Raw genomic sequence first — 27,762 nt, forward strand, 5'->3', positions numbered from 1 at the left:
CCCTTCCCCCCTTGTTTGACATTTCTCAGTTCCTTTGTGACATTTCTGAGCAGCATGTCTACAGTTTAATGTGCGGGGGCTTACGTGTGAAGTATGTTCAGGAAATACAAGGATAAATGGCAGAACAGAAAGCTAACTACAGGTGGCTGGGGAAGAAATGACAAATGTAACTAAAATACAAGTTGCATTCCCCTTCCCTACAACAACAAATGCCTGAGGGGGTGAAAACAAGTCATTATTACCAGAAGGTAGTGACTAATTCTGGTGAGTAGGGATTGTCTACTTTAGAATATGGTATCTTAAATTTTTTTTTTTTCAACGTTTTTTATTTATTTTTGGGACAGAGAGAGACAGAGCATGAACGGGGGAGGGGCAGAGAGAGAGGGAGACACAGAATCGGAAACAGGCTCCAGGCTCCGAGCCATCAGCCCAGAGCCCGACGCGGGGCTCGAACTCACGGACCGCGAGATCGTGACCTGGCTGAAGTCGGACGCTTAACCGACTGCGCCACCCAGGCACCCCCAGAATCTGGTATCTTAGAAGCAGCACTGAATTGGGCCTTAAGATATTTGACACAGTATTTGACATGTTAAGAAAAATAATTGTCAGAGTAAAAGTGCATGGACAGTGGTGTAAAAAGATGTGGAAGACTTGCAGAGAAAGGAGATACAATATATTGAAGGGTGTACTGGGGTAATAACCTGAAGGGCCTTGAATGTCATGCCAAAGAGTTGCAACTTTCTTCTGCAGGCATGGCAGAGCCATCAAAGGTAAATAAGGGAAAGAGATTCCTGCTTTAAAAAGAAAACGGGTGAAAATATGGAGAACAGCTTGGAAAGGAAAAGCTTGAGGAAAAAGTGTATGTCAGTAGTTTAAAATAAAAGAAATGGGATTAAGGACATTATCAGAGGGAATACCCAGGCATGGACTTACACTTGGGAGATGTTTTGAAATTAGAATTAAGACTTAACCAACTGCATGGAGGGTAAGAAAAGAGTTTTTATTTATTTCAGGGTTTTTTTTTTTTTTTTAACGTTTATTCATTTTTGAGAGTGAGCAAGAGAGTGGGGGAGGGGCAGAGAGAGAATGAGACAGAATCCGAAGCAGGCTCCAGGGCCCAAACTCACAAACCGCGAGGTCATGACCTGAGCCTAAGTCAGTTGCTTAACCCACTGAGCCACCCAGGTGCCCCAGAAAAGAGTTTTTAAATTGGGCAGTTAGGGAGATCAAAACTAGCAATTAGAGAACTCTAGAGGGGGATCCGAATTATAGAAGGTAATTTTGATTTGCACGTTGAATTCTGAGGGGCGTTTAGGATAGCCACATGGAAATACACAGCAAGTAGAAAATAGCTCAGGCCTAGAAAGTATAGCTTTGGTAAGTGCACAGAAGCACTAATTACAACATGAAAATGGAACTGAAATATGAAATATTTTGTCTTCCTGTAGCCTCTCTTTTTCCCTCACAAGGCTTAACACTTAACAGTACTCTTGACCTCACCCTTTCTGCCTCCCATGGACTCTGAACTTCACCTATGATAGCAAATTGGTTTGTTGGTATTGCCTCTGAATGGTGTTAAATGCTGGTTGGTTCTCTACGTACCTGTAAAAGTCTGTTAGGAAACTCTTTTCCAATTTAAGTTCTGAATTCTGATATTGGGGGCCCACTTGTGCAGGGAGAAAATAATAAAGTTTACTTCTCTTTTGTTAGTCTGAGATTTCAAGCTGGGTAAAACCAACCTTTTATAATTTATTTTATTTTTAAAGATTTATTTTTATTTTGAGAGAGAGCCAAGGGGGGGCGGGGCATGGAGAGGCAGAGAGAGAGGGAGACAGAATCCCAAGGAGGCTCTGCACTGTCAGCACAGAGCCCATGCAGGGCTCAAACACAGAGATCATGACCTGAGCTGAAATCAAGAAGAATCAGATGCTTAACCAACTGAGCCACCCAGGTGCCCCTTATAATTTTATTTTTTTAGTTTACTTACTTTGAGAGAGACAGAGCAAGCAGGGGAAGGGCAGAGAGAGAGGGAGAGAGAGCATCCCAAGCAGGTTCTGTGCTGTCAGCACAGAGCCCAATATGGGGCTCAAACTCACAAACTGCAACATCATGACCTGAGTCGAAACCAAGAGTCTGATGCTTAACCATCTGAGCCACCCTCGTGCCCCTCTTATAAATTATTTTAAAAGTAATCTTTAGGCCCAAAGTGGGGCTCAGAACTCACGACCCCAACATCAAGAGTTGCATGCTCTAACCTCCTGAGCCAGCCAGGCACCCCTAACATTTTATACTTATATTTCCCTTTTTTGTGCATCTCCCATCTCCGAATGACCCTCCATCATATTGCCGAATACATTGTCCTTTATTTAGAGGGTGGAAGGCTCCCCAGTTTCCATGGCTTCTACACATACTTGGGTATGGAAAGGCTGTTGGTTTCATCATCCTCCCATATATTAAATTTTTGAAAGACATTTGCTGAACTAAATACGTTTTAAAATCACGGGCCTGTCTTGCTGAGCATCCGATTCCTGGGCTAACTCCTCAAAGTTGTTTTTTTGTACTCCTTTTTCTCCTGAATCCATAAATCTTCCAAAAATCACCAAATACAATTTTTTTACAATGATTTTCAAATGGAGAGAGTATGTTTTGAGATGAGATGGCAGAAGTGTGTACGTGCAAATCATGTATAATTCAGGAACTACTTCTTTTTAATCAGAAATTTGAGAGTACATTTTATAGAATGCTGTTTATAAACACAAATTTAATCTTTGAAAGAAACTTTCTTTAAAGTTTTAGATAAGCTTCTTTGTAGGTATGGGGTGGATTTTTAAGAGTTATGGATAATCTATTTTATGCTTCAACTAAATCCCTTTTCTTTAAATTTCTTGGATTAGGTTGTCTTGAATTAATCTCTGACAGTTTTCAGATTGTTACTTTTCATATCCTTTGCAATTATCTTGGAATTCTAAATTAAATACGCTGAAATGTAGAAGTAATGTTCCTAACACCCAGGAACTGTATTTATCAAGTTTAAACTCGTGCTATAATCTCAAATAGAATTACAGTTTAAGATTTATAAAAGGTGTTGGTTGCGTTTACTGAGGGTCCATTGTTGAGATCTTAGAATTCATTTTATCTTTTTTGATTGTTTTGTTTTGAGGGAGAGAGAGAGAAAGAGAGGGAGGATCTTAAGCAGGCTTCATGCCTAATGCGGGCCTCAATCCCATGATCCCAGGATGATGTCCTGAGCCAAAACCAAGAGTTGGACACTTAACCGACTGAGCCACCCAGGCTTCCCTTAGAATTCATTTTCTAAAGCAGAATTTTTAGTAATGTTCCCTTAGTGTAGAATCGGTGACACAAATGTAAAGTTCTTTCCGTTCAAGGAATAATTTATCATGCATTGTGGCATTAATTCCAGTCTCTGAATTAAGTAATGGTAGGAACAGAAAAAATGGGAGGATTGGCAGAAGCAACCTTCATGGAAAATTATATGCACCTTTGTCAAAGGAAGCTATATGGTATATTCAAGCTCCATTTAATTAGATCATGTATCTTGAACATGTAATAACTTAAAAGACATTGATAATAATAATGAAAATACTTCATTTCTTTAGTGATTCACACAATAATAGCCTTTATGGATAAGAAAGGATTCAGGGAAGTAATTTTTCTAGTCTAATACATAAAGTGGCAGAAAATATGTGGTATTTTATATCTGGTTGTAAAGATAAGAGATACTAATGAAACTCCTCCATAGCTACTCCTAAATTATTACAAATAGTTTATTCTAAAATTAGAAATTATATTGATTAGTTGCCAAAACCAAATTACAAATGGGTTCTTAGCAGTCCGGAGTCTTGGAGAGGGTATGGCACGTAGAAAACATTTTGATGACATTTGATTATTTCCAGCATGCAAATGTCTTATTGAAATTGAACTCAGAATTGCCTTCTACAGTAAGATCTTTTTTTTCTTTTAAGGTTTTATTTTTAAGTAGTCTTCATACCCAACATAGGGCTTGAACTCAACCCCAAAACCAAGAGTTGTGTGCTCCGACTGAGCCAGCCAGGTGCCCCAACAGTAAGATCTTTAAACAGGAAGATCTTTATTATATACTGTACTTAGCAATATAGAATCATAGAGAGCTTTGGTTCTTCCTATCAAAACCTTGGAGATCTACAATTACAAGGGATCATCTTGCTATAAAATAAGGGTTATCAATGGTTGAAATTATCCTTACTTTTTTTTTTTATTTAAAATTTTTTTCAACGTTTTTATTTTTATTTTTGGGACAGAGAGAGACAGAGCATGAACGGGGGAGGGGCAGAGAGGGAGACACAGAATCCGAAACAGGCTCCAGGCTCCGAGCCATCAGCCCAGAGCCTGACGCGGGGCTCGAGCTCCCTGACCTCGAACTCACGGACCGCGAGATCGTGACCTGGCTGAAGTCGGACGCTTAACCGACTGCGCCACCCAGGCGCCCCAAAATTATCCTTACTCTTTAAGCGATCATTTACTGCTCTCGAATTTTAGAATGAAAGGGTTAATATCAATGATCGGATTGCCCTTTTCCATTAGCTTTCCAAAGGTCCTACTCATTGTGCATTCCTTAATCATCTGTGTCTATTAAGTTCCTGTAATCTGATGCTTGAGACCACAACCTGAATTTCCAAAGAAGAATTAGGTTTATAAAGTTATTCGACTGTTTTCTGATCATTTTTTAGCTAACTGAAATACTCTATGAACACTCGTTTTCAAAATTTTACAGTTAAATTCAACATAATTGGAAAATAGATGGATATACTGTATATATGTAATATATATATCAAGCAAGTACAATCTACTGTTAATTGTAGAATTTAGGTAGTTGGTATACGGGTATTCACTGCAGAATTATTTTTTTACTTAAGTTTTGTAACAAAATGTTAATAGAATTGGGTAACATGAAGGCTGCTTTACTAGTTCATTCCAACATTATATGTTAAGTTGAGTAATATGCCAATAATTTTAAAAGCTTACATGTACCATACAGGACAAATAATCTTTGAGGTTGTAAACTGTACATCTCTGGTTATTTTTTCTTTGCACTTTCAAATAGTCTGGTTAGTTGGTTATAACACTTCTAAAAGAACAACTCTAGTTAATGACAAACACCAAAGCCTTTGTAAATAAGAACTGAAAGATTAGAGGATAATGTATTTAAGCATTGGCTTATTTGGGAAATCTGACAGTTGACATTAATGTTAATATTGACATAAATGTTAATGCTTGAAGAAAGTTGAATTAAGGGAAGATGAAGAGGTAGATGGAAACTACATAAAGATTATGAAGGGGACTTATAACTGTCCATGGTTTGAGAGCAAAGTTAAAGTATCTACAGTGTAACTTTAAGAAAATATGTACAACTCCCAAAAGAGAAGAAAGGAGATGGCTGAAGGGCTGGTTAGCATTGAAGTGACTTGGGAGTAGGAGGGCAAGGGAGTGTAAAACGCTTAACTCTTGGTTGGTTCCTACTCTTGAAACCTTTAATGCTGAATTAATACCAGCGGTGCCAATGGAAAGCTAAAAGTATTTAAAATTATTCCTTAAGAGATATAATTCCACTTTCAATGACAGACATGTTTCAGACAAAAACTGCCACCTTTTCAGTCAAACAAAACCTCTTAAAGAGCATCAGTTATATTTGACTACTAACAGGCAGCTTAAAGCTCTGTATAAAGTACTTTTCATGAGATACTTTAGAAGAAAAAATTTTCATCATGTTTTTAAGTGGTATTTTTTAAAAAAACTCATTTAGTAGATTATATGTTAAGAGAGAATTACAAAGTATAAAACAATGCCAAAAATGGTTCGACTTTATATACCCATTAAAAATTGTACAGAATACCCTAACAAAACCAGAACATTAGTATTCTTAATTTAGCTACATTTAATATTTTAAGGCCAAAATTTGAAGGTTTAGTGACAATGAGGAGTATCAATGCTTTTCTGCAAGGTTCTTTTGAAATTATATAAATATTTCACAATGTGTTAAAGTAATCTTAAATAACAATCCTTCTCATTTTTAAAATAATAAGATTGCCTATAGGGCGCCTGGATGGCTCAGTCAATTAAGCATCCAACTCTTGATTTCGACTCAGGTCTTGATCTCACAGTTCATGCGATCAAGCCCCATGTGGGGCTCTGTGCTGACAGCGAGGAGCCTGCTTGGGATTTTCTCTCTTCTCTCTCACTCTCTGCCCCTCCCCTGATTGCATGCACTCTGTAAGTAAATAAATATTTTAAAAATATATAATACTGCCCAGAAGAGTCTGACCAGTTGTATAGCTTATGTCAATTTTGAAAAGGTCTTCAACAGACTACTGTTCTCAACTTGTAAAGTATTATTTTCACAAAGTAGATACTGCCTCACCAATGTAATAGAAATGATTCTTAATCCCTTCCCCTCAAAAAAGCCATTAAAATTTATTTACTTAATATTAACTTACTATTAAAAGAAGTTGGCTATCACTTGGGGCTTGGAAGACTATTTTATACTGAGATTTTTCTTGAAATTAAAGTCAACAGCATTTTAAGTCTATAGTATTAGGATAAGCTAAGAAAACTAGAATGTAGTTATTTCTGTAGGAAACAAGTGATCATCATAGCAAAGAATTCTGGTTTTCCTCAATCTGACTCTACTATGCCCTTTCTAAAAAGTGCATAGGATTTAGGCATTTAGTTCATAGAAGTACACTCATAAACTAGAGTAGTAATTTTGCTTTGTGTTCCAATTACACTTAAAAAAAAAATTTTTTTTTAACGTTTATTTTTGACAGAGTGAGCATGAGAGTGGGGAGGGGCAGAGATAGAGGGAGACACAGAATCCGAAGCACGCCCCAGGCTCCGAGCTGTCAACACAGAGCCCGACGCGGGGCTCGAACTCACGAACCTTGAGATCATGACCTGAGCCAAAGTTGGGCACTTAAACTGAGCCACCCAGGCGCCCCCCAATTACACTTTCTTAAAAATTTTCTTTTTTGAGAGAGAAAATCTTAAGGCTCCACACTCAGGAAAGAGCCCAATGCAGGGCTTGATCCCACGACCCTGGGATCATGACCTGAGCCGAAATCAAGATTGGATGTTCAACCAACCGAGCCACCCAGGTACCCCAAGATATCCTCGATTTTAACTTGTAATCTATTTACTATAAACATGTAGGTTGGATACGGTGTTTTAAATTAAATGAACCATATACTTAAAATCACCTACTTTTATAAAACAGTAACCATCTATCTACTCACAAGTTGGTACTATTTCTTTCTTAAGTTCACAGTTGCAGTATATTCCTAGAATGTAAGACTCATATATCCCTTTACTCTAAACAGAATAAAAACATAATTTTGGAGGGAAAATACTACTGATGCGGTATAATAGTCTGTTTCCTATTTCAACCTTTTTCCCACAGGATTCCTTTAAGTAAAAAATAAATAAATAAATAAATGGTACATCATTATTGTATTAACTTGAGATAAGTTGAATCAACCTGGAATATCTAACACTTCTGTCAGAGAATACATTTCTAAAAAGGCTTATTGATTCAATTATCTTTATATTCAATTTGCTTAACTTTATAGGTATACAAGACATACATTTTCCAGAGGGCCTAAACTGACCTCATAAACCAATGCCAGAGTTCGCAATATGATCATAAATACCCCCATTCATCAAGGGAGTGATTTAGATGATAAGGTGTATAATCCTCATGTAATACTTGAAAGTGTCTTCTAGTCATCTGTAGATAAGTTATGAGTCCAAAATCCCTATCTCACTGAACCACTGGTCCTTAAATTCTTGGGAGTCATTGGCTTGTTTGAAAATCTACAGGGGATAGACCTAAAGCTTTGGTTCTACGATGCCAAATTAACATCTCTGCACCAGACCATACTGCTTAAGTTACTAAGTATCATGTTGAGGGTAGAGTTTACATATATATTCAAGCCCCTAAACCTGGGGCTTGAACTCACCACCCCAAGATCAAGAGTCACATTCTCTACCAACTGACCCAGCCAAGCGCCCCTAAGTAGCATATATTTATCTACATACAAATACTCCAAGTATTCTGTTTGGAAAATACTTCTTTTTAATTCTAAGAAATTACAATTTTAATATAGTTTAGAGGAAGTGTAAAAGTATTTCTAAATACTTCCTTTACATTTTTACTAATTTTGCCTTTTGCAAAAAATGGATGAGAATAAAGGCAGACATCCTTATTTGTAATATAATAGTATGTCTTAGAATAATTGTATCTCAAGTAAACATTACAAATAATAAAGTCTTGAATTTATTTTCATTTAACAGTAAGCTAGCCCAGTGACAAAGGTTAAATCCTAGGGTCCAAATAAAAAATCTGCCATATTCCATTGTTTGCAGCTACAAAATATCAGCTCCTATATGGAAATTATTATTCATGAGGAGAAAGAAAACAAGCAGTTGTAGTGGCCAGTTTTATATTCTTTGACATTAACTTATCCTCCGATCCTGAACAAATGTAGATAGTGCCCCTATGCTAAACTTGAGAAGTACCTGAGTAAATATATTATCGTTAAAGAAAATGATCACAGATGTGTAAAACATTTGCTTTATTAACAATCTCACCCATAAGTATCCTCCCTTAAATGGTTCAAGAAACAATGCTATAACCAAAGTGAATCCTGAATAGAGATATACCCAGAAGACAATTTCTCAAGGAACTAGCACAAGTGTCGATTTCCACTAAGACACAGAACCCATTTTCACTTATAATCATTTATTTTCCTAATTCTATTTTCTCCTTTCCCTCTAAACATTATCTTAGTTTAGCATATTATCTGTCAAAGACTTCTTCCAAAAAGCATAACAGGGAGAGGCAGTGTGGAGTCCAGCCACCGACGACTCCCAAAATCTAATAGCTGTGTGACCTAATGCAATCACTGAACCTCTCTGCATCTCTCTTTCCTTATCTGCAGTGGTATTTATCTCATACAGCTGTTGTGAGGATGAGTGAATCATATAAAACTTATAAAGCAGTGTCAAGTCAATGCTCAAAAAAGTCTGAACTATTATTCCAGTTTTTCCATCAAATCAAATAGGATCCTCCTAAGAAGCCTAAAGATTACAATGGAAAACCAAATCAGAGGTAAATCAAAGGATAAGCATGTTCAGAAACACTGCCATATGAAAAAAATAAAAACAAGAAAAAAGAAACTGCTGTATTAACTTTTTACTAAGATACAATTAAATGAAAAGTAAAGACACTATAATCAATTCTTAGCATTTCAAATGATTGTGTATGTGTGTGGATAAACCCAAACATTTATTCAGAAAATATAAAACATTACTATTAATATTTGTCTGTTCTTTCTTTGGACTATCCTTTAGATTTTCAACAGTGCCATGTAATTTTATAACTAAATTTTATTACAGCTGAACACTTCAAAGAGTTGCAGTTTTGAAACAAATTCTACTATGATTAGAGAAAATGTATCCAGAAAGTACTGTACAGTATACATGAATTTATGGTACTTGTCCAAATATCACCAGCATATTATTTTGTAAAGTTGTTTCTTACATAGGGTCTAAAACGCAAAGAAAAATGGAATTTGTATTAAAAAAAAAAAAAATAGAAGCAACACTGGCTTCTATACGCCAAAAATAGAAGACAGATTTTTCTTATGCACTCTAGATACAAATATTAACTGTATGGACTGAGAACTTTTAATTTTCAATATAATTCAACAAAGTACACAAGTAGAACTCTATAAATATATTCCCTATAATAATCATATGCAAAACCATTTTATCACAAATACTACCAAAACCCTCTGAAAAACATAAACTACAAACACATTTTTAAAGAAATTCTCAGTTTTAACAACTACAAAAGCAATAATAAAGTTATTTGGTTTATAAAAATGAAGGGCAGTGTAAAGTAAATCTGAATACCACAAAGCTATAGAGGATGCAGTCTTGAATTCCTTACTACAAGTTACTAAACACTTTCAAAAATAATAGGACTTATTCTACACAATTTAAAGTCTTGAGCTAGAGCTCTAAGAAGAAATTCAGTAGATGAAAAGTAGGTATGTAGAAATAATGTTATAAAATATGATTTTTATACAAAATGTACCACTACTCTTCAAATGTATAAGGCTTAATATGAGTATTTTTGGATTATGAGTGCTGTATACAAGTTTTAGAGTAGTCTCCAACCATTCAAAATTCAGTATTTTTTATATGTTTTGATATTTCTGAAGTGAATGAACACAGTACAGGATGTAATTTAATGTCAACTTTATACTGTTCCACATGGTAAAAATAAAAGCTTTTTTGAGCTCAGGAGAGAATGTATCTTTTGAATTCTTGATCTCTATATAGATTCTTCTTTTAGGAATGTCAGAATTTTGTAATATGAACTAACAGCCACTAGGAATTGGTCCAAGTTTAAAGAGAAGATACAACAGAGACATAAGGTGTCAAATAGTTTAAGTCTTCCCTTTGCAATTATACAGTCATTATTTTTTTACATGAAAGTAAAAGTGCTTTAAAGTAAAAAATCTTTATGTAAAATGTATCAGTATTACTAATACTTAATATCCAAGTAGAATTTTCTATATTAATTTCATTTTACCCATTTCTTTTGAAAAGTACCATTCTGCCACAAGGTAAACAAAAAATGGTCCATAAAATGGTGACATCAGACACATCATAATTTGTGGTATGGGCCCTTTAAATTGAGACCAAATCTTTATTAACCCAAAGCTAGAGAGACTTTATTTGTTGCACATGCCCAAAGTAACTCACATTTTCTATAAGCCTTGAAGAATTTTTATTTAGCATAATGAGAGGTTTAATGACTTATATTCGAGACTATGTAGCACTCTTCTGCTGCTGTTCACCAGCTGTTTTTATGATGATAACTCCGAGATCTGGAATGTGATCGAAAATGAGAGTGTTTTGCTGTTTGTGCTTTAGCTTCAGAATTGGTATACCCCTTGGGAGATTTACAAGGGGATCTTGCTATGGAGTCAGAATGTCTTCCATGTGATCTTGATTTGGTTCCTGAGCTAGTCTGCTTTTGAGGTGAACTTGATTGTGATTTTCCTATTGACTTGGATCTTTTTGGTAATGACTTGGACCTTGACCGTCCTCTAGAACCAGAATTCCTTCTTGGAGTTCTTGACTGCCTTGCTGAGGTAGACCGCCTTGGTAGTGATTTGGAGCGAGATTTAGATTGGCTATAAGAAAATCGCCTGTGTCGAGACCTGCAAATATCCATAATGTTAACAGTACATATTTCACACAAAAACATTTAATAGGTTTAGAAACAGCAACTTCAGAAATGTATACATTTTACATAATATTAGTTATGATTTCACTGGATAAACTAAAAAACAATTTTAATTTTGCTATGCATGCTTTTAGTTCAAATGTAAGTACCAAGTCTGTAATATTTGTTATACTAGAATGTATGACCAAAAGATTTTTACTTTGCTAGATTTATCTTATGGTACAGGTCAGTTCTGAAAAATGCCCTGCATAATAAATCTGGGTTATACAACTCCTAAGAGGTATGAAAATCTGAAGGGAAAAAAAGATTAAAAAAAAGACAGAGAGAAAGTAACTATTTAAAGTTTATTAAATAATGCTTATAAAAACCAAAACCAAAACCAAAACCAAATGCAGGACTTTTGAATCCCACCATGATAGAGCAACTTGTATTAGACTAATCTTCCCATGGAAAACAGCTATATAAAGAAGCTAAACAACATTTATAAAACAACTGTTGGGGCGCCTGGGTGGCTCAGTCGGTTGGGCGACCGACTTCGGCTCAGGTCATGATCTCACACTCCGTGAGTTCAAGCCCCGCATCGGGCTCTGTGCTGACAGCTCAGAGCCTGGAGCCTGTTTCAGATTCTGTGTCTCCCTCTCTCTATGACCCTCCCCTGTTCATGTTCTGTCTCTCTATGTCTCAAAAATAAACAAACGTCAAATAAAAAAAAAACTTTCAAAAAAAAACACAACTGTTTAAAGGTATTAGAGAATAACCAACCAACCCTAGCAGAACTTGAGGGGTTACAAACCATGGCTCTTTTACAAAGTCCATGTTCCAAATGTTGGCATGGTGGAACTGAACCCAAACAGAAAATGGCTATTTGACTAAGCATATTAACAGACAAATTAGGATTCAGGACTACCAAAATGGTTGGGACTAAAGAGGCAAAATCTCAGAGATGAGAAAATGGCAGAAAAGAAATCTCCTAAAATTTGCCTACAAATTCTCCTCAAGTCACTGGCCATCTTTTAAGCTGTGCACATAAAGGATGAGACTCCTAGAGGTCAAGAAAAATAGCAGTTGGAAGATTCAAGAATTAAGATGAAATTCTATCAGACACACAGTGCTGGGGAGAGAGGCTGGAGTTCAACCCCCAAAAGGTCAAAGAGCCTTGAGTAACAACCCAGGCTTTCAATTAAGAACCCAGAAGGGCCATATCCTACCGATCAGTCTTAACAATGCCTCAAACAAGCCTTGAAAAGATCAAGGTGATCTGCCAATACTCCTCCACCTACTAGAAGAAACTTCCTTTGGAGGATATCATCCAAAGCACTGCAAGTTTCATCGACGATGTCCAACATCCAATAAAGAAATCCATGAAATATGTCAAAAATAGACAAAAATGACTAAAAGCTAAGAAAATACAAGACAAAAAAAAAAAAAAAAACAAAAAAAAAAACAGACCCAAAGTAATTTGGATACTGGCATTATTCAGACAGGAATTTTTAAAAATGACTATGACCAATGTGTTCAAGAAAATAAGAAGACAGGCAAAACAGATTAAAAAATGGAGAAATTCAACAGAATATTGGAATCTGTAGAAAGAAACAAATGGACATTTTAAGAACTGAAAATATATCTGAAATGTAAAAGTCACTAACTAGATAAATTTAACAGCAATCTATATACAGAAGAAAAAGTGAACTGAACTATAAAACAGATTATTAGAAAAACATATATACTGAAACACAATGAGAGAAAAGGAATTTTAAGAAATCCAGAACAAAGCCTAAGAGATATGTACTACACAGTCACATAGCCAAAAAGAAAAAATGGATGAGGCAGAAGCCATATTTGAAGAGATAATAGCCTAATATTTTCCCAAACTAATGAAAAGCATCAACTCACAATTTCAAGCAGCTCAGTAAACCCTGGAGAATAAGATACATTACCTGTAAAGGAGCAACATTAAGACTGACAGCTGACTATAAATATCAAGAAACGATAGAGTAATTTTTTTTCTTTTGCTTATATAACAAAGGTTTTATTACTTTAAGTAAAACTGTTAACAAAGTGATAGCTTTCCCAGTCGGCTTCTTTTTTTTTTTTTTTTTTTAATTTTGTTTTTTCAACGTTTTTATTTATTTTTGGGACAGAGAGAGACAGAGCATGAACGGGGGAGGGGCAGAGAGAGAGGGAGACACAGACTCGGAAACAGGCTCCAGGCTCTGAGCCATCAGCCCAGAGCCTGACGCGGGGCATGAACTCACGGACCGCGAGATCGTGACCTGGCTGAAGTCGGACGCTTAACCGACTGCGCCACCCAGGCGCCCCCCAGTCGGCTTCTTAATGCATTTAACAAGTAACATTCTTGATAGAATAATTTTAAGTGTTTGTTTATTTTGGAGAGAAAGAATGTGAGTAAGGGAAGGGCAGAGAGAGGGAGACAGAGGATGGAAAGCAGGTTCCATGCTGAGAGCACAGAGCCCAGTGTGGGGCTCGAACTCACAAATCGTGAGATCAAGACCTGAGCTGAAATCAAGAATAAGACTCAAGTGACTGAGCCACCCAGGCGCCCCACTAGTTTGTTTTTTTATCCATATCCACTAAAGACAAAATAAGAGACCTCTTTTTCGTCTAAGATAATAGCACTTATACTGTATTTACTTATAGTATATGTTAGGCTTATACATACACTACTTCATTCATACGCATGCACATATGCACACACAAAATCTGATCCTTATGAATGTCATGAGAACTAGGTAAGATTTGCATTCTTTATACTATAATTTTATAAATGGAAAAAACTGAGGTCAGAGAGATCAAGCAATGATCTTATGATGAGTACAAAGCAAAACAGCATTGTTACAAGAAGATGTGGTTCTTTCTATTCCTGATACTTCATGATGATTTGGGATAATTGATGGACATTTTTTTTTTTTAACTATAACCTATTTTTTAAATGTTTTATTTATATTTAAGACTGAGAGCACAAGTGGGGGAGGGACAGAGAAAAAAGGGGACAAAGGATCCAAAGCAGGCTTTGCAATGACAGCAGTGAGCCCTATGTGGGGCTCAAACCCACGAACTGGGAGATCATGACCTGACCGAAGTCAGACACTCAAACAACTAAACCACCCAGGCGCCCCAATAGACATTGTTAAATTTTCTCCAGCTAAGTGTTATACTTTACTTTTACTAGAAGACATAAAATGATGTGAATATTTGCCGTTTTTTGATTAATCAGGAGAAAAACTGGTTAACTATGGCTTTAATACATTTGGGAAACAACTGACATTCCTAATGAATAAAATGGGCAATTTACTTTTCTTTTTTCTTTCACAAACTTGTCTTCTTCACAAGGGCCAATGGATATTATTAAGTTACAACAGTGTTGCGTTAGGCACAATATTATACCTCCTTTAATCTTTGATATAAACATCATTCATTTAAAAATAAGTAAATAAATCATTCATTCATTTTATACATACCACCTGTATCATTCTAAATTTATGCTAAAATGTATATGTATAGTTTCTACATATGTATAGTTATATGTATCCATATATAATATATGTGTATAGTATATAAATATAAAATTCATAGTAATATAAACTGTTGAACATTACTCCCTTATATCCTCCGTAAAGTCAGAAGCAGTACCACTGTTATCAGTGTGGCTTTCCTATATATAAGGCATGTAAAAGTTTTTTAAAATCTTGATTTGCTTTCACTATGTTTTAAGTTCTATTAATATAATTTTGTATTTTAAATATAGTAACTATATATCAGAGCTAAATCTCAAATAATCAACCAATGGGAAAATGGCTTTCCCTTAGCCACGGACAAACTTGACTGTTCTCCATAGATGCAAAGGAGGTTTTATATTCTTATGCTATCAGAGAAAATATAATAAAAGAGATCATGTTCCAGATAGGACTGTTTCTAAATATTTCTTCACCGATCTCAGTAATGGCTCAATCCTGACTGGGTTTTCCTGGATTATAAAAGGTGCTTAGGGCTTCCTCCCTGCTTCATGCCTCCCTAAGGATGGGCCGAATCAACATATTTGTTCACACACAAGGAGAGGTACTGAACTGATACGTAAGATTCTAGAGCCCTGACAGGGCCATATTTTCTAGCAATCAGGATTCCTGGATATTAAAAACTCATAGAAGGTAGATGTAGTTCTCACTTCCTATCTTTGACTTCCACTTGGCTGGAGGGATTGGAGCCAGGTCACTCCACAGTCTTGTTTTTAAATCTGGGAACCTGGGGCAAAGATTAACTCTCTAGCTCTGGTACATATACCATACACTGCGCTTTTTCTTGGCTAGGCTCTTGGAGTTGAGGAACGGAGGGATCAGAGTGAAAGTGAGCAGCCCTGGTGATCTTTGATCTGAAGTTATATGGGCCTATATAGAGTTTAGGTGTACTACATGTGGCCCAGGAGTGCTCTTATTTCTCACAGAAAAAAGGATATTCGTGTAAATGCTGATCATTTTTTTTACATTTTTTAAACGTTTATTTATCTTTGAGAGAGAGAGACAAGGATGAGCAGGGGAGGGGCAGAGAGAGAGGAAGACACAGAATCTGAAGCAGACTCCAGGCTCCGAGCTGTCAGCACAGAGCTGGATGCAGGGCTCAAACTGAGATCATGGCCTAAGCTGAAGTCAGATGCTTAACCGACTGAGCCACCCAGGCGCCTCTTTTTTTTTTTTTTTTTTTTTTAAAGTAAACTCTACACTTGGCACCTGGGTGGCTCAGTCGATTAAGCATCCAACTCCAGCTCAGGTCATGATCTCATGGTTTGTGGGTTCGAGCCCCGTGTCAGGCTCTGTGCTGACATGGGCCCTGCTTGGGATTCTGTGTCTCCCTCTCTCTCTGCTCTTCCCCCATTCATGTTCTGTCTCTCTCTCCTCCAAAAATAAATAAACATTAAAAAAAAAAAAGTGGGGCGCCTGGGTGGCGCAGTCGGTTAAGCGACCGACTTCAGCCAGGTCACAATCTCGCGGTCCGTGAGTTCGAGCCCCGCGTCGGGCTCTGGGCTGATGGCTCAGAGCCTGGAGCCTGTTTCCGATTCTGTGTCTCCCTCTCTCTCTGCCCCTCCCCCGTTCATGCTCTGTCTCTGTCCCAAAAATAAATAAACGTTGAAAAAAAAAAAATTTTAAAAAAAAACAACAACAAAAAAAAAGTAAACTCTACACCCAACATGAGGCTCAAACTTATGACCCCAAGATCAAGAGCAAGAGTTGCATGTTCCACTGACTGAACCCGAATGCTGATCATTCTTAAAGAAAATTTACCTTAAAATTCTACATGTCTATGAAAAAATTACAGCACTAAAACTCAAGATAAATACAATTATTTAAGAATTTAAGAATGCTAATACAATTTCAGTTATTATTTAAATAACTTCAAGTTAATTAATTTTCATTGTGTTTTACTATTTTTTAAATTTTTTTTTATTATTAGTGATTTACTATTATTCTAACAGAAACAAAGTCCTGGCTAGCAATATAAATAACCTACAAATATCTTTTTCTGAAAAAACTTACTATTTTCATGTCTTCTTAGAATAGTACCATACTCCTAATTTGTTTTTGAAAATAATTTACCTTTTATAAATATATTGATTTACATTAATTTTAAGTTCAATCTCCTGTCACAAGTGATTATATTTCTTATGAGTTTTTAGTCATCCTGAACTTAAATTCTTAATTATTCTGTTCAGTTAGGAAAATTTTATTTTTTTTAATTCCACTTTATATGTCAAGTATACATTTTAAAATTTTTTGTTTTTTCTTCAGTACATATTAGTTTTCTATTTAAAACAGTTAAAATTAAGTCTGTCATGAAATAAAAACACTGGAAGGTGCCCAATATACCCAAGTTAAATAACAATACACTTCAAATAGAGAGGAGCATATCGTTTTTAAAAAAGTTGACCTTTATGTATATTATACAAAATGATTCTGAGGCCTGTGTTTGAAAACCCTTTAAAATGTTTTCCAGAAAAAGTAGAAAATTAAGTTTTCAATCCTCCTGTATTTTGTACTCACTCTTTAAGGCTATCAGATCGTCTCCTATTTCTTCCCCATGAAGAGCTTCTACTTCGAGTTCTCCTTTGGCTGGGGCTTCTTGACCGCCTATGATCACTTGGAGAACAAGGGTGACGTTCTTTTGATTTCATTTGGCCTGGTGCTAGAATACGAAATAATTTATTACCTGAAAACCTCAGTAACAGCTATTCAAATAGTATTCTCTTCTGAAAGAATTTAAAATTAAAAAAAAAAAATCTGTCAGAGCTAAAACTCATTCTGCTGAATAAACAAGATCTAATGTTTAGTCACACTTACTTTTTCGATCACCTTGTGCAAACTGTATTTCAATTTGACGGCCACATACCCACTTTCTATTGAGGTTATAAAGAGCATCTTCAGCATCGCGAACATCTTCAAATATGACTAGCTGTTAAGGATACTTTGAACGTCAGATATCAAGTAAAAATATTATTTTTATCGAATTATTTACATGTGACATGAAACTAATAGGAAAAAACAACTTCAAGTTATTAAGCTCACATCTTATATATATATATATATATATATATATATATATAATCAGAAATTTCACTTTTATTATGAAAACAAAATGTCCCCTTATGATTTAGAAGAATCTATCTAAAAGTAAGGACAGAAACAAACGTGTAACTACACTTCTAATGCACACATTAGTGTAGCTGCAGTATGCATTTATAATGTGAAAGAACATGTTATGAGAAAAAAATAAGTCCAACACTGGCTAGGATTAAAAAAAAAAAATTAGGCTCTCCTTTCTTTCAGGTAAAAGATTCATCAGGTTTTTCAGCATACAGAAGCCTTTATTCTGAAATTATAATTACTCTTTCACTAAAAGGCTTTTTGATTATGACATTTAGGAAAAATTACTTACTATAAACAAAACTGCAAAGATACATGTAACTTAAAATATAACACCTTTGAAAATGATATTTACTTTTGAACCTACTATTTTAAAATACTTTTATGTTTTTATTACTTGGGATATAATTATAAAAAAAACACAAAAGCAATCTGTGAACATCTGGAGTTACATATATGGGTTTGTAATACCCCACTAAACTTCCTTACCTACGTAAATTATATATTAAACCTAACTAAAATGGAAATAAACTATAGAAAATGACTAGCTGTTTTTCAGGAGGTTGTTCACTGGTTTAATTTTTTAAAAATAGAAAACAGAAAAAGCTCAAGAAATGCAATACAAAATGAGACTTTGGCAATTACCTCAATGTCACTTGATCTTGAACCTTGACCTTTACTCTTTAAGGCTTGCAAGATGGACTTTATAAGAGACGCAGAACCAACAAAATCAGACTTGGCTTTGACTCTGGAACTCTGAATAAATGTAGGAAAGCCGAAGTCTCAACCTGGTGTTGGCTTTGTCTTTTGCTTGATAAAGACTTCCCCTCTTCCAGGTCTTTATATCTGTGTCCACCCTCCCTCTTTACTCCTTGATGCTTGAACTTTAGGTGCCTTTTTTCTCGCCTGCTTGGTTTATGCTTGGATTCTAGCTAACAGGTTGGTTCAAACTGGGGGGTGCTTGCCAGCTACTGTGGACTGCTTTAGATTTTCTGAGATAGAGAAATAAACACATTTAATTAGGCAATATTAATCTCATAACATATGCTCCTGAATACACATGCATATCTGCACAGATATACAGTACATTCACATGCACACAGTAAAACAAAGGATATTGAACATAAGCAAATCCTCTTGGGCGGCGGGTGTAGAAGTCAAGTGGAATGTAAACGTCTACTATAGGGCCATAGCGACCAAACTCACGGCGCAAGTCCTCAGGCCTGAAGTGTTTTAGAAATAAGGCAAAGAAATATGAATAGCTGGATTAAAATATTTTGCCTATGGAAATCCAGTTGAAACCTTCAAAAGAAAGTATTATCTAGACCAGTATTATCTAAAATTGTCGTAACAATCACCCAGGGTTTAGGAAGGAGGAAAAAAGAAAGCAAATCCTCAGGCCTCACTTGTAGAGATTCTGATTTAAAAGATCTGCATTAGGGGCTGGAAATCTGTATTTTTATAAGCACTCCAGGTGGCTGTTCGGATTGGGGAAAAAATGACCAAGGAAAGTTATTATCCATCTTTGAAAGTGACTTTTATTAAAAGAGATTTCAATTGTCAATATAAAAAGTTCTGTTAACTATTTCATTAAGAACACATTCATTTGCCTCACTATAATTTCACGTTTATGTTAATTTTGTTTTCAGATGGCAAGATTAGCTGCTGAAGAAGTCCTAAAATTATTTCTCAGGCTTTAAAGAAAACTGTTTTACTATTAAACATAAAGCAAAATAACTACCATATTCTTAAATTTGATAAGTATTTTTAAACCTTCTATATGCCTTCTACTGTGACAGGTACTAAAAAGGGGACACCAAAGTAATATTTAGCTTATTTGTCTTCATGGAGCAACAACTTAAACTGAAGAGACAAAATACTTAGCATTTATAGCTGACAATTAGAGTACATTTACAATCCAGCTACTGTTCACCTTAATGCTAACAATTTTATGGTTGTTTAAAGGTGAGGGCACAGACAGATGAATTCGCCTAAGGTCAGCAAGCCGGCATATGATAGAACTAGAATCAAACATCCACAACCTGACACTCGTCTGTGTTCTGAATCACTGCACCGTACCGCCTCATGGAGATCTTAGAGATTCAGCATCAAGCTATGAGCACAAAACATGGCCCAGAAGAAATAAGAGTCCTTCAAAACATATTATGCAGAAAGAAGACTCAAGATGACTGCAAAGCTGCTAGCTTGGGCAAATGGAAGAAAGACAGTGTCCGTGACAAAAATTAGATAGCTGGAAAAGAGAAGTTAGATTGATGAGGGAGGAGAGAGGCAAAAGAAATGCTGGATTTGAGGTGATGGCCGAACATCCGTAAGAGCTCTGTAAACAGGGGGCCTGGCTGGCTCAGTAGGTAGAGCATATAACTCTTGATCTCGGGGTTGTGAGTTCGAGCCCGATGTTGGGTGTAGAGATCACTCAAAAAAATAAAATAAAATCTTTAAAAAAAAGAGTTCTGTAAACAACTGAAAATTATTATTAAATAAATTTATTTTCAAGACTAAAAGTCAGTGATTAAAGCTAGAGATGTGAATTCACCACACAGTGCAACTGACATGACATCCTTTATTGTACTTTTTTTCATTTAATACTTATTATAAAATGTTTAATTGTCTGCCTTCCCTGAAACTATTATCTTTGGAGGGTAGTCACAATGTCTTTCTTTCATTTACTCATTCAACAAATACTTACTGAGCACCTACTCTGGCCAGCCTGTAGCGATGTGATGGAGAACAACATTCCTGCTGCCACAGAACACAAGACAACAGGGTAATGACTCTCAGCCATTCCTGAGTATTAGAATCATTTGTGAAGGAGATGTTATAAAAACAGGTACTCCAGCCTGATGCATTAACCTTGGACCCAATTAGTACTTCCCCTGGTGGGCCCCAGGTAGGTTTAGTTTTTTTAAGGGTTTCACAGGCAATTCTGAGAATCAGGGTTGAGAATCCCTTTTAAAGCAGGTGTCTTCACCAGTGTACCTAGCATCGTTGCTTGGCACAAAGTAGGCACTCAAAATATTGAGTTACCATTTAATAGTCAAGGAGACTGAGAATGAGAGAAGTTACCTTGCCCAGAGGTACATATAGCCAGCAGCAAAGCTAGACTTCAAATGAATTTTCTGAGGCAACCAATCCCTTCAACAAATGTGAGTGCCTGACAGGAAAAGGATCCTAGATGGTGTAATGGAGGTTGGGGCAATGTGTGTCACGGAGGCTTAGAATCCCAGAAGCCAAGGGTGACAGAAATCTGAAGAAGCCAAACTTCCAAAAGAGCTGGCTCCCATTGTCACCACTGCCACAGCTATTAGCTGTTGTTTTGCTCTCATTTATTTTTGTATTTTTGGTGTCATCTATTTTGACATTCAGAAAATAGAGAATACAATAAACACTTATGTATCCACCAAGATTTATTATATCTCAATATTTGTCATCATTTTCAGTAATTTTTTTAGAAACAAGATGTATTATTCTACCTTAGAGACAATCATTGGTGTTTATTATTCCTCTGCATAACTTTGTATTTTTACTGTAAATTAATATATCCCTAATTACGTGTTTTTGTATATGTCAAACTTCATATAAATGGTATCAGACTATTTATATAATTTTACTCCTCCTCCCTTGAAATTTCTCTATGTAGCCCTAGTTCACTCATTTTAACTCTGTATTGGTATTATCAATAAATCACAATTTACTTATTCATCTTTCTGTGGATAAACATTTAAGATGCTATCTGTTTTTTAAACTGCAAACTATGCTGCAGCATATGTTATGATACAAGTGCCATGCAGAGCTCTGCTAGATTCCTGGGATGCATCACAATGCAAATGGTGGGCCGGAGAGCATGCTGATCTTCAGCTTCTACTGAACTACATGAAGAGAACATGTTCTCCAAAGTGACCAAATCAATCTATACTCCTCAAAACCTACGTAAGAATTCCACTCCACCTCTCATTAACATTTTTAATTCTTGTCATCCTGAAGCATATAAAGTGAATGGGTATCTTAATGTTTTAATTTTAATTTACCTAACAACCAGTTAGGTGCAACATATTTTCATGTGTTATGGGTCAGTTGTTTCCTGTTAATACCTACCAGCAGTATTTCTGGGTTAAAGAGGATGTGTAATTTTTATGTACTGTAATTTTTATGAAACTGCCACAGTCCTGCAAAGTGGTTGTGCCATTTTATACTCCCACCCACAATGTATGAGTTTCAGTTAGGCTAATCTTTGTTAGCACTTTCTAGGTTGTCAGATTTTTGGTTTTTTTGTTTTTTATCTTAGCCATTGAAGTGGGAGTTAAGTGGAATCTCACTGTGGTGGTTTTTTTCAGTTTAATGTTTATTTATCTTGTGAGAGAAGAGCAAGGGGAAGGGGAAGAGAAAGGGAGAGAGAATCCCAAGCAGACTTGGTCGCTGTCAGCACAGAGCCCTACATGGGGCTTGATCTCACTAACAGTGAGATCATGACCTGAGCCTGAATAAAGTTGGATACTTAACCAACTGAGCCACCCAGGAGCCCTCTCACTGTGGTTTTAATTTGCACTTCCAAATCACAAATGATCTCAAGCACTTTTTCATGTGCTAATTTTCCTTGTGAAGTGTCTGTTGGAGCTTTCTGCCCATTTTTAATGTTTGTCTCTTTTATTATTGAGTTGTAAAAGTTCTTTACATATTCTGAAAAAAAGTCCTTTGTATTGCTTTGTGTATGTTTTGTAAATATTTTCTCTCAGTCTGTAGCATGGCTATTTACTCTCTTAATAGCATTTCTTAATGAACAAGAATTTTAAATTAGAGAAATCTAATTTTTCAATATTCTTTTTTCTTTTATGGTAACTGCTTTCTTTGCCCTATAAGAAATCTTTGCCTATCCCCAGGTTATAAAGACACTCTTCTATGTTTTCTTCTAAAAGCTTTATTTTGTTATCTTTTCCATTTCAATTGATGATCCAGCTCAAATTGTGATGTGAAGTAGAGGCTGCAGTTCATTTTCCCCAGTATGCACTGTCCATTTGTTGAAAAGATTTTCCTTTTTCCTTTTTCCACTGGTACCTTTGTTAAACATCAGCTGACTCTGTAAGTGTGGATTATTTACGGACTCTATTCTGTTCTATTAATCTATTTGTCCATCCTTAGGCCAATATCACACTGTCTTGATTATTATTTTTAGTAGGTCTTATGTCAGGTAAGTCTTCCAACTTCAGTGATCTTTTTCTAGATTATTTTGGCTGTCTAGATCCTTTCCATATCAATATATTTTAGAATTAACTTGTCAGTTCCTATTTCATGTATTTTTCAAATTTATTAATTATTTTTTTTAGTAATCTCTACATCCAACATGGGGCTCGAATTCACAACCCCAACATCAAGAGTTGCACACTCTGACTGAGCCAGCCAGGTGCTCCCAGTTTCTATTTTTTTAACAGCCTCTGATCAGGAATGTCTTGAATCTATAATATAATCAGTTTGGGGAGAACTGATAACTTAGCATTTTGTTTTCGAATCCAAGAACATGGTATATCAATTTATGTTGTCTTCTTTCTCTTGGCACTATATTGTAGTTTTTTGTGTAAAGGTTTTTATTACATGTTTTGTTGTTGTTCTTGTTAAACTTATTTCTAAGTCTGTTTTTTGATACTAAGGCAAATGAAATTGTTTTAAAATTTTCATTTTCAACTGTTTACTGCTAATATATAGAAATAGATTTTTCATAAGTTTACCTGGTATTCTGATAACTTACTAACTCATTACTTAAGGTTTACATAAACATGTCACCTAAGAATAGGGACAAGTTTTGCTTCTATCTTTATAATTTTTATGTTTTTTATTTATTTTTCTTCCCTTGTTACACTGGTTAGGGCCTGCAACAAAATGATGAATTGAGGTTGTAAGAGTGGGCATGTTTGGCTTGTTTTGATCTTAGGGGGAAAGCATTCGGCTTTTACCATTAAGTATCTTGTTAGCTATAGGCTTTTCATAGGTACCCTTTATTGGGCTGGGGAAGTTCCCTTCTATTCCAGTTTGCTGACACTTTTTCTCATGAATCTTGCTGAATTCTGTTTAATGCTTTTTCCATATCACCATCAATATCAATATAGTCTCATACACACTGTAACCAAAGAATGCTACTAATTATGTCAAACGAGGTACTTGACGGTTGCTTCCCAACCTAACATGATGTTATACATCAAAATGAGAATGTTATATTTGGGATTTGGACATTACTTTGTTCCATTAGAAAACTATATCTGACATTTAAAAAAAATTATTCTTCTACATAGTGCAAAAGCAAAGATATTAAAAGTAATCTTCTTCCTGAACCAGATCTTGTTTCACCAGTGAAAAGAAAAATAATACAAATTAAAACAGCATGAAATGTATTTAAAAAAATTTTTTTAAAGTTTAAAAAAATTTTTTAAAGTAATCTCTACACCCAACGCCAGATTCAAACATATAACCGTGAGATCAAGAGTCACATGCTCCATTGATTATGCTAACCAAGCACCCCTAAAATGTATTTTTAAGTCTTTCTTTAGTTTTTTTTTTTTTAAACATTTATTTATTACTGAGAGACAGAGAGACACAGAGCGTGAGCAGGGGAGGGGCAGAGAGAGAAGGAGACACAGAATCTGAAGCAGGCTCCAGGCTCTGAGCTGTCAGCACAGAGCCCGACGCAGAGCTCGAACTCACAAACTGTGAGATCATGACCTGAGCCAAAGTCGGTCACCTAACCAACTGAGCCACCCAACCGCCCCAAGTCTTTCTTTAGTTTTGATACTCAATTTCATTCCAAAAAAAATTTAAGCTAAGCCATAATACCTTTTAATGTCTTGTGCTTTATGGCACATATTTTTTTTTTTTAATTTTTTTTTTCAATGTTTATTTATTTTTGGGACAGAGAGAGACAGAGCATGAACGGGCGAGGGGCGGAGAGAGAGGGAGACACAGAATCGGAAACAGGCTCCAGGCTCTGAGCCATCAGCCCAGAGCCCGACGCGGGGCTCGAACTCCCAGACCACGAGATCGTGACCTGGCTGAAGTCAGACGCTTAACCGACTGCGCCACCCAGGCGCCCCAGTATGGCACATATTAAAATGGCTACTGCAAAGAAGCATTTAAAAAAAATTTTTTTTTTAAGTTTATTTATTTTGTGTGAGAGAGAGCACACGGGAGAGGGAGAGAGAGGGAGAGAGAGACAATCCCAAGCAGGCTTTGCACTGTCAGCACAGAGCCCAATGTGGGACCTGAACTCACAAACCGTGAGATCATGACCTGAGCTGAAGTCAAAAGAGGGATGCTTAACCGACTGAGTCACCTAGGTACCCCTTTTTAAAATTTTTTAAAAGTTTGTATTATTTATTTTGTGTGCGTGTGTGTGTGTGTGTGTGTGTGTGTGTGTGTGAGAGAGAGAGAGAGAGAGAGAGAGAGAGAGAGCGCACACACATGGGAGGGGCACAAAGAAGTATTTTAAATAAAATTTGGCTTTGTTATAGTTGCCATATTACCAGTTAACTTACACTGCATGCCACCCTGTACAAAAAAGCTTTTAATATAGGTTACACGTAATGATTCTACCTTCACGAAACTACTCAGCAGCTGGGCAATTTTAGGTAAGAAACTTAATTTCTCCAAGCCTCAGTTTCTAATCTGTGAAATGGGATTAATAAAGAACATACATTACAGGGTTATTGGGAAAATCTAGTAAGATAATATATGCAAAATGTTTAGTACAGTGTTTAACACATAGTGAATACTCAACAAATGTCCGCGATTATTATTCCATTAATACAAACCTAGATTGCCCCCAGTGGCAGTACTAAAAAGTGGTGAAAAAACTGGAAAAAGAAATCAATAAATCTCAATTTTCAGTCTTGATTACTCATGGTGGATTATCTAGATCAGAAAACGTGTCATGTGATGTGTTTTATTTGGCCTTAAGGTGTGCTGAAACATAAAACTGCCAATATTTTACAGCTTTTAAATCTACAAAAACAGGAATCTCATATAATTCAATTTAATAAATGCCAGCATTTTGAAACAGAGTTTACACAAACACAGGTTTCTGTTTCTTTAGAAAATTAGGACTTTGTGGCAACAAGTCCAAATGTCTATGTAGTCATTAGCTGCAGCTAGTAGTACCAGTTGCCACCCCCTTTATATGGCATGAGTTCTTTTCTATTTGCTACAATCCACACCATCCTATTGTGCCTTATAACCCAACAACTTTACTCATTCATATTACCCTGGCTAGCCCCTGTGGCTACTGGAATTGGAAACCTCTCTCTCTCCCTTTTTTGTAGACACACTAGAGAGACTAGATGCTTATTTAGCATTCAGGTGGTCTTTAACTGTGGCATTTTTTTTTTTTACTCTACCCAAATTATAAATATTTGTTTTCTATGTATTGATAAACAGGTTGAGAGGAGAAATATAAACACACGCATCTTTTAGATGTCATTAAGGTATATTAACCCACACTCTATAATTGTGACATACATAATAGTAGGGATCAAATAAAAAAATACTGAACATTTACTCCTCAAAGGTAAACGACAATGATTACTCCAGATGGCTCTGGAGTCAAGGGCTCCAATATTTGAATATCTGAAGCCATTAAGCCCCAGTTAAATCATTAAAACTCTTAAGCTTCAGGTTTTCCTTGTGTATTATAAAGATGATATTGCATACCTAAAAAGGTTGAGCGGCGAATAAATTAGGTAAAACCAGTGAAATGGAAACGTCTATTTATGCCCCTATCCCACCCTCTATCATTCATTCCCTCTGGCTCCTGTTAAGGGAGAAAGTGCTTTATGATGAAGAGGTCATTCCTTAATACTTATGTTTAAGCACTATGTAGGCAAGAATTCTCAAGACAGGGAGGGGGATGTGTGGACCGAGAGCATCTCACTGGACCAGGGAAGTCTATCCAAACCGTTATCATGGGTGTTTACACTGCACTCTGAACTTTATAGAAAAACATAAATCTTTCACTGAAGCCATCCTTTGTATTGTGCAGCAAAATGTAACCAGCATCCCTTGTAAGTAGACCACACTCAGAGAACGGGAAGAGTAAGGCCCAAGGTACTACGCATTATTTTATAATACGTTCTCACCATCCCCAATTCCTCTTCATCTAGGACACAAGACGCGCAGCTTTATCGGGGCACGGCGACAAAGGAGTCGAATCGCAGGCACTGGCCCGAGGGAAAACACTCTCGGCCAGGGGCGGGGAGGCACCCTGGCTACAGGGAAAGCAGAAGCCTGCGCGCCGCGGGTCCTCAAGCAGAGGATGGGCACCGATCTCCCGGGCGCGGGGCCCGGCCCCGGGGATGCGCTGCGCCGGGGCGGAACGCCGGCCGGGAGAGGGGAGGCGCGAGTCCCGCCCCGGCCTGGAGCAGCCCGAGGGTTCGCACCGCTCCTGGGAAGGGCGCCTCCGCGGAAAGCACAGGCCCAGCCAGAGGCCGGGCAGGCGCCGGGCACAGCCGGGGGCCGCGACCCGGCTCCGCGACGCTGCCGTTACCCGGCCCCTCCCCCGCGCGCCAACCTGCGGCCGCAGCCGCCGCTCACCTGGTGGCGTCTGCGACGTTCCTGACGAACAGGGAGGTGTTGGGGGGCCTCGTGTAGCGCGACATGGCCGCTTCCTCCGTTGCCTTTGGGCCTGCCCGCGGCCGCCAGGCTCGCTCCGTTTCTCGCAGTCGCCGCTGCCGCCACAGCAGCTCCGCCGGCCCCCGGCGCGACCCCCTCCCCTCGGCCTCGGCCCCGCGAGCGCGCAGCCGCAGAGGC

At 36.9% G+C, this 27,762-nt stretch overlaps 1 protein-coding gene across 5 annotated transcripts; it reads right to left on the reverse strand.

The window, feature by feature from the left end:
• Positions 1-10,489: 10,489 nt before the first annotated feature.
• On the reverse strand, positions 10,490-27,754 carry SRSF12 (serine and arginine rich splicing factor 12). Of its 5 annotated transcripts, none has more exons than XM_047859044.1 (5): positions 27,547-27,754; positions 18,607-18,717; positions 17,659-17,770; positions 17,362-17,503; positions 10,490-11,285 (listed from the first exon to the last, which is right to left on the reverse strand). In XM_047859044.1, the coding sequence occupies exons 4-5, from the start codon at positions 17,490-17,492 to the stop codon at positions 10,916-10,918; spliced, it is 501 nt and encodes a 166-aa protein (XP_047715000.1). In that variant the 5' UTR covers positions 17,493-17,503; positions 17,659-17,770; positions 18,607-18,717; positions 27,547-27,754; the 3' UTR covers positions 10,490-10,915. The 5 variants fall into 5 exon arrangements, with proteins under 5 accessions (XP_047715000.1, XP_047714998.1, XP_047714999.1 ...); XM_047859042.1 differs by lacking the exon at positions 18,607-18,717 and adding an exon at positions 19,080-19,184 and having other exon boundaries at positions 17,659-17,762; positions 27,547-27,738; XM_047859043.1 differs by lacking the exons at positions 18,607-18,717; positions 27,547-27,754 and adding exons at positions 19,080-19,184; positions 27,093-27,388 and having other exon boundaries at positions 17,659-17,762.
• Between the last annotated feature and the right edge of the window lie 8 nt (positions 27,755-27,762).

The sequence above is a fragment of the Prionailurus viverrinus genome, chromosome B2 (genome assembly GCF_022837055.1).
Source record: "Prionailurus viverrinus isolate Anna chromosome B2, UM_Priviv_1.0, whole genome shotgun sequence".
Lineage (NCBI taxonomy): Eukaryota > Metazoa > Chordata > Mammalia > Carnivora > Felidae > Prionailurus > Prionailurus viverrinus.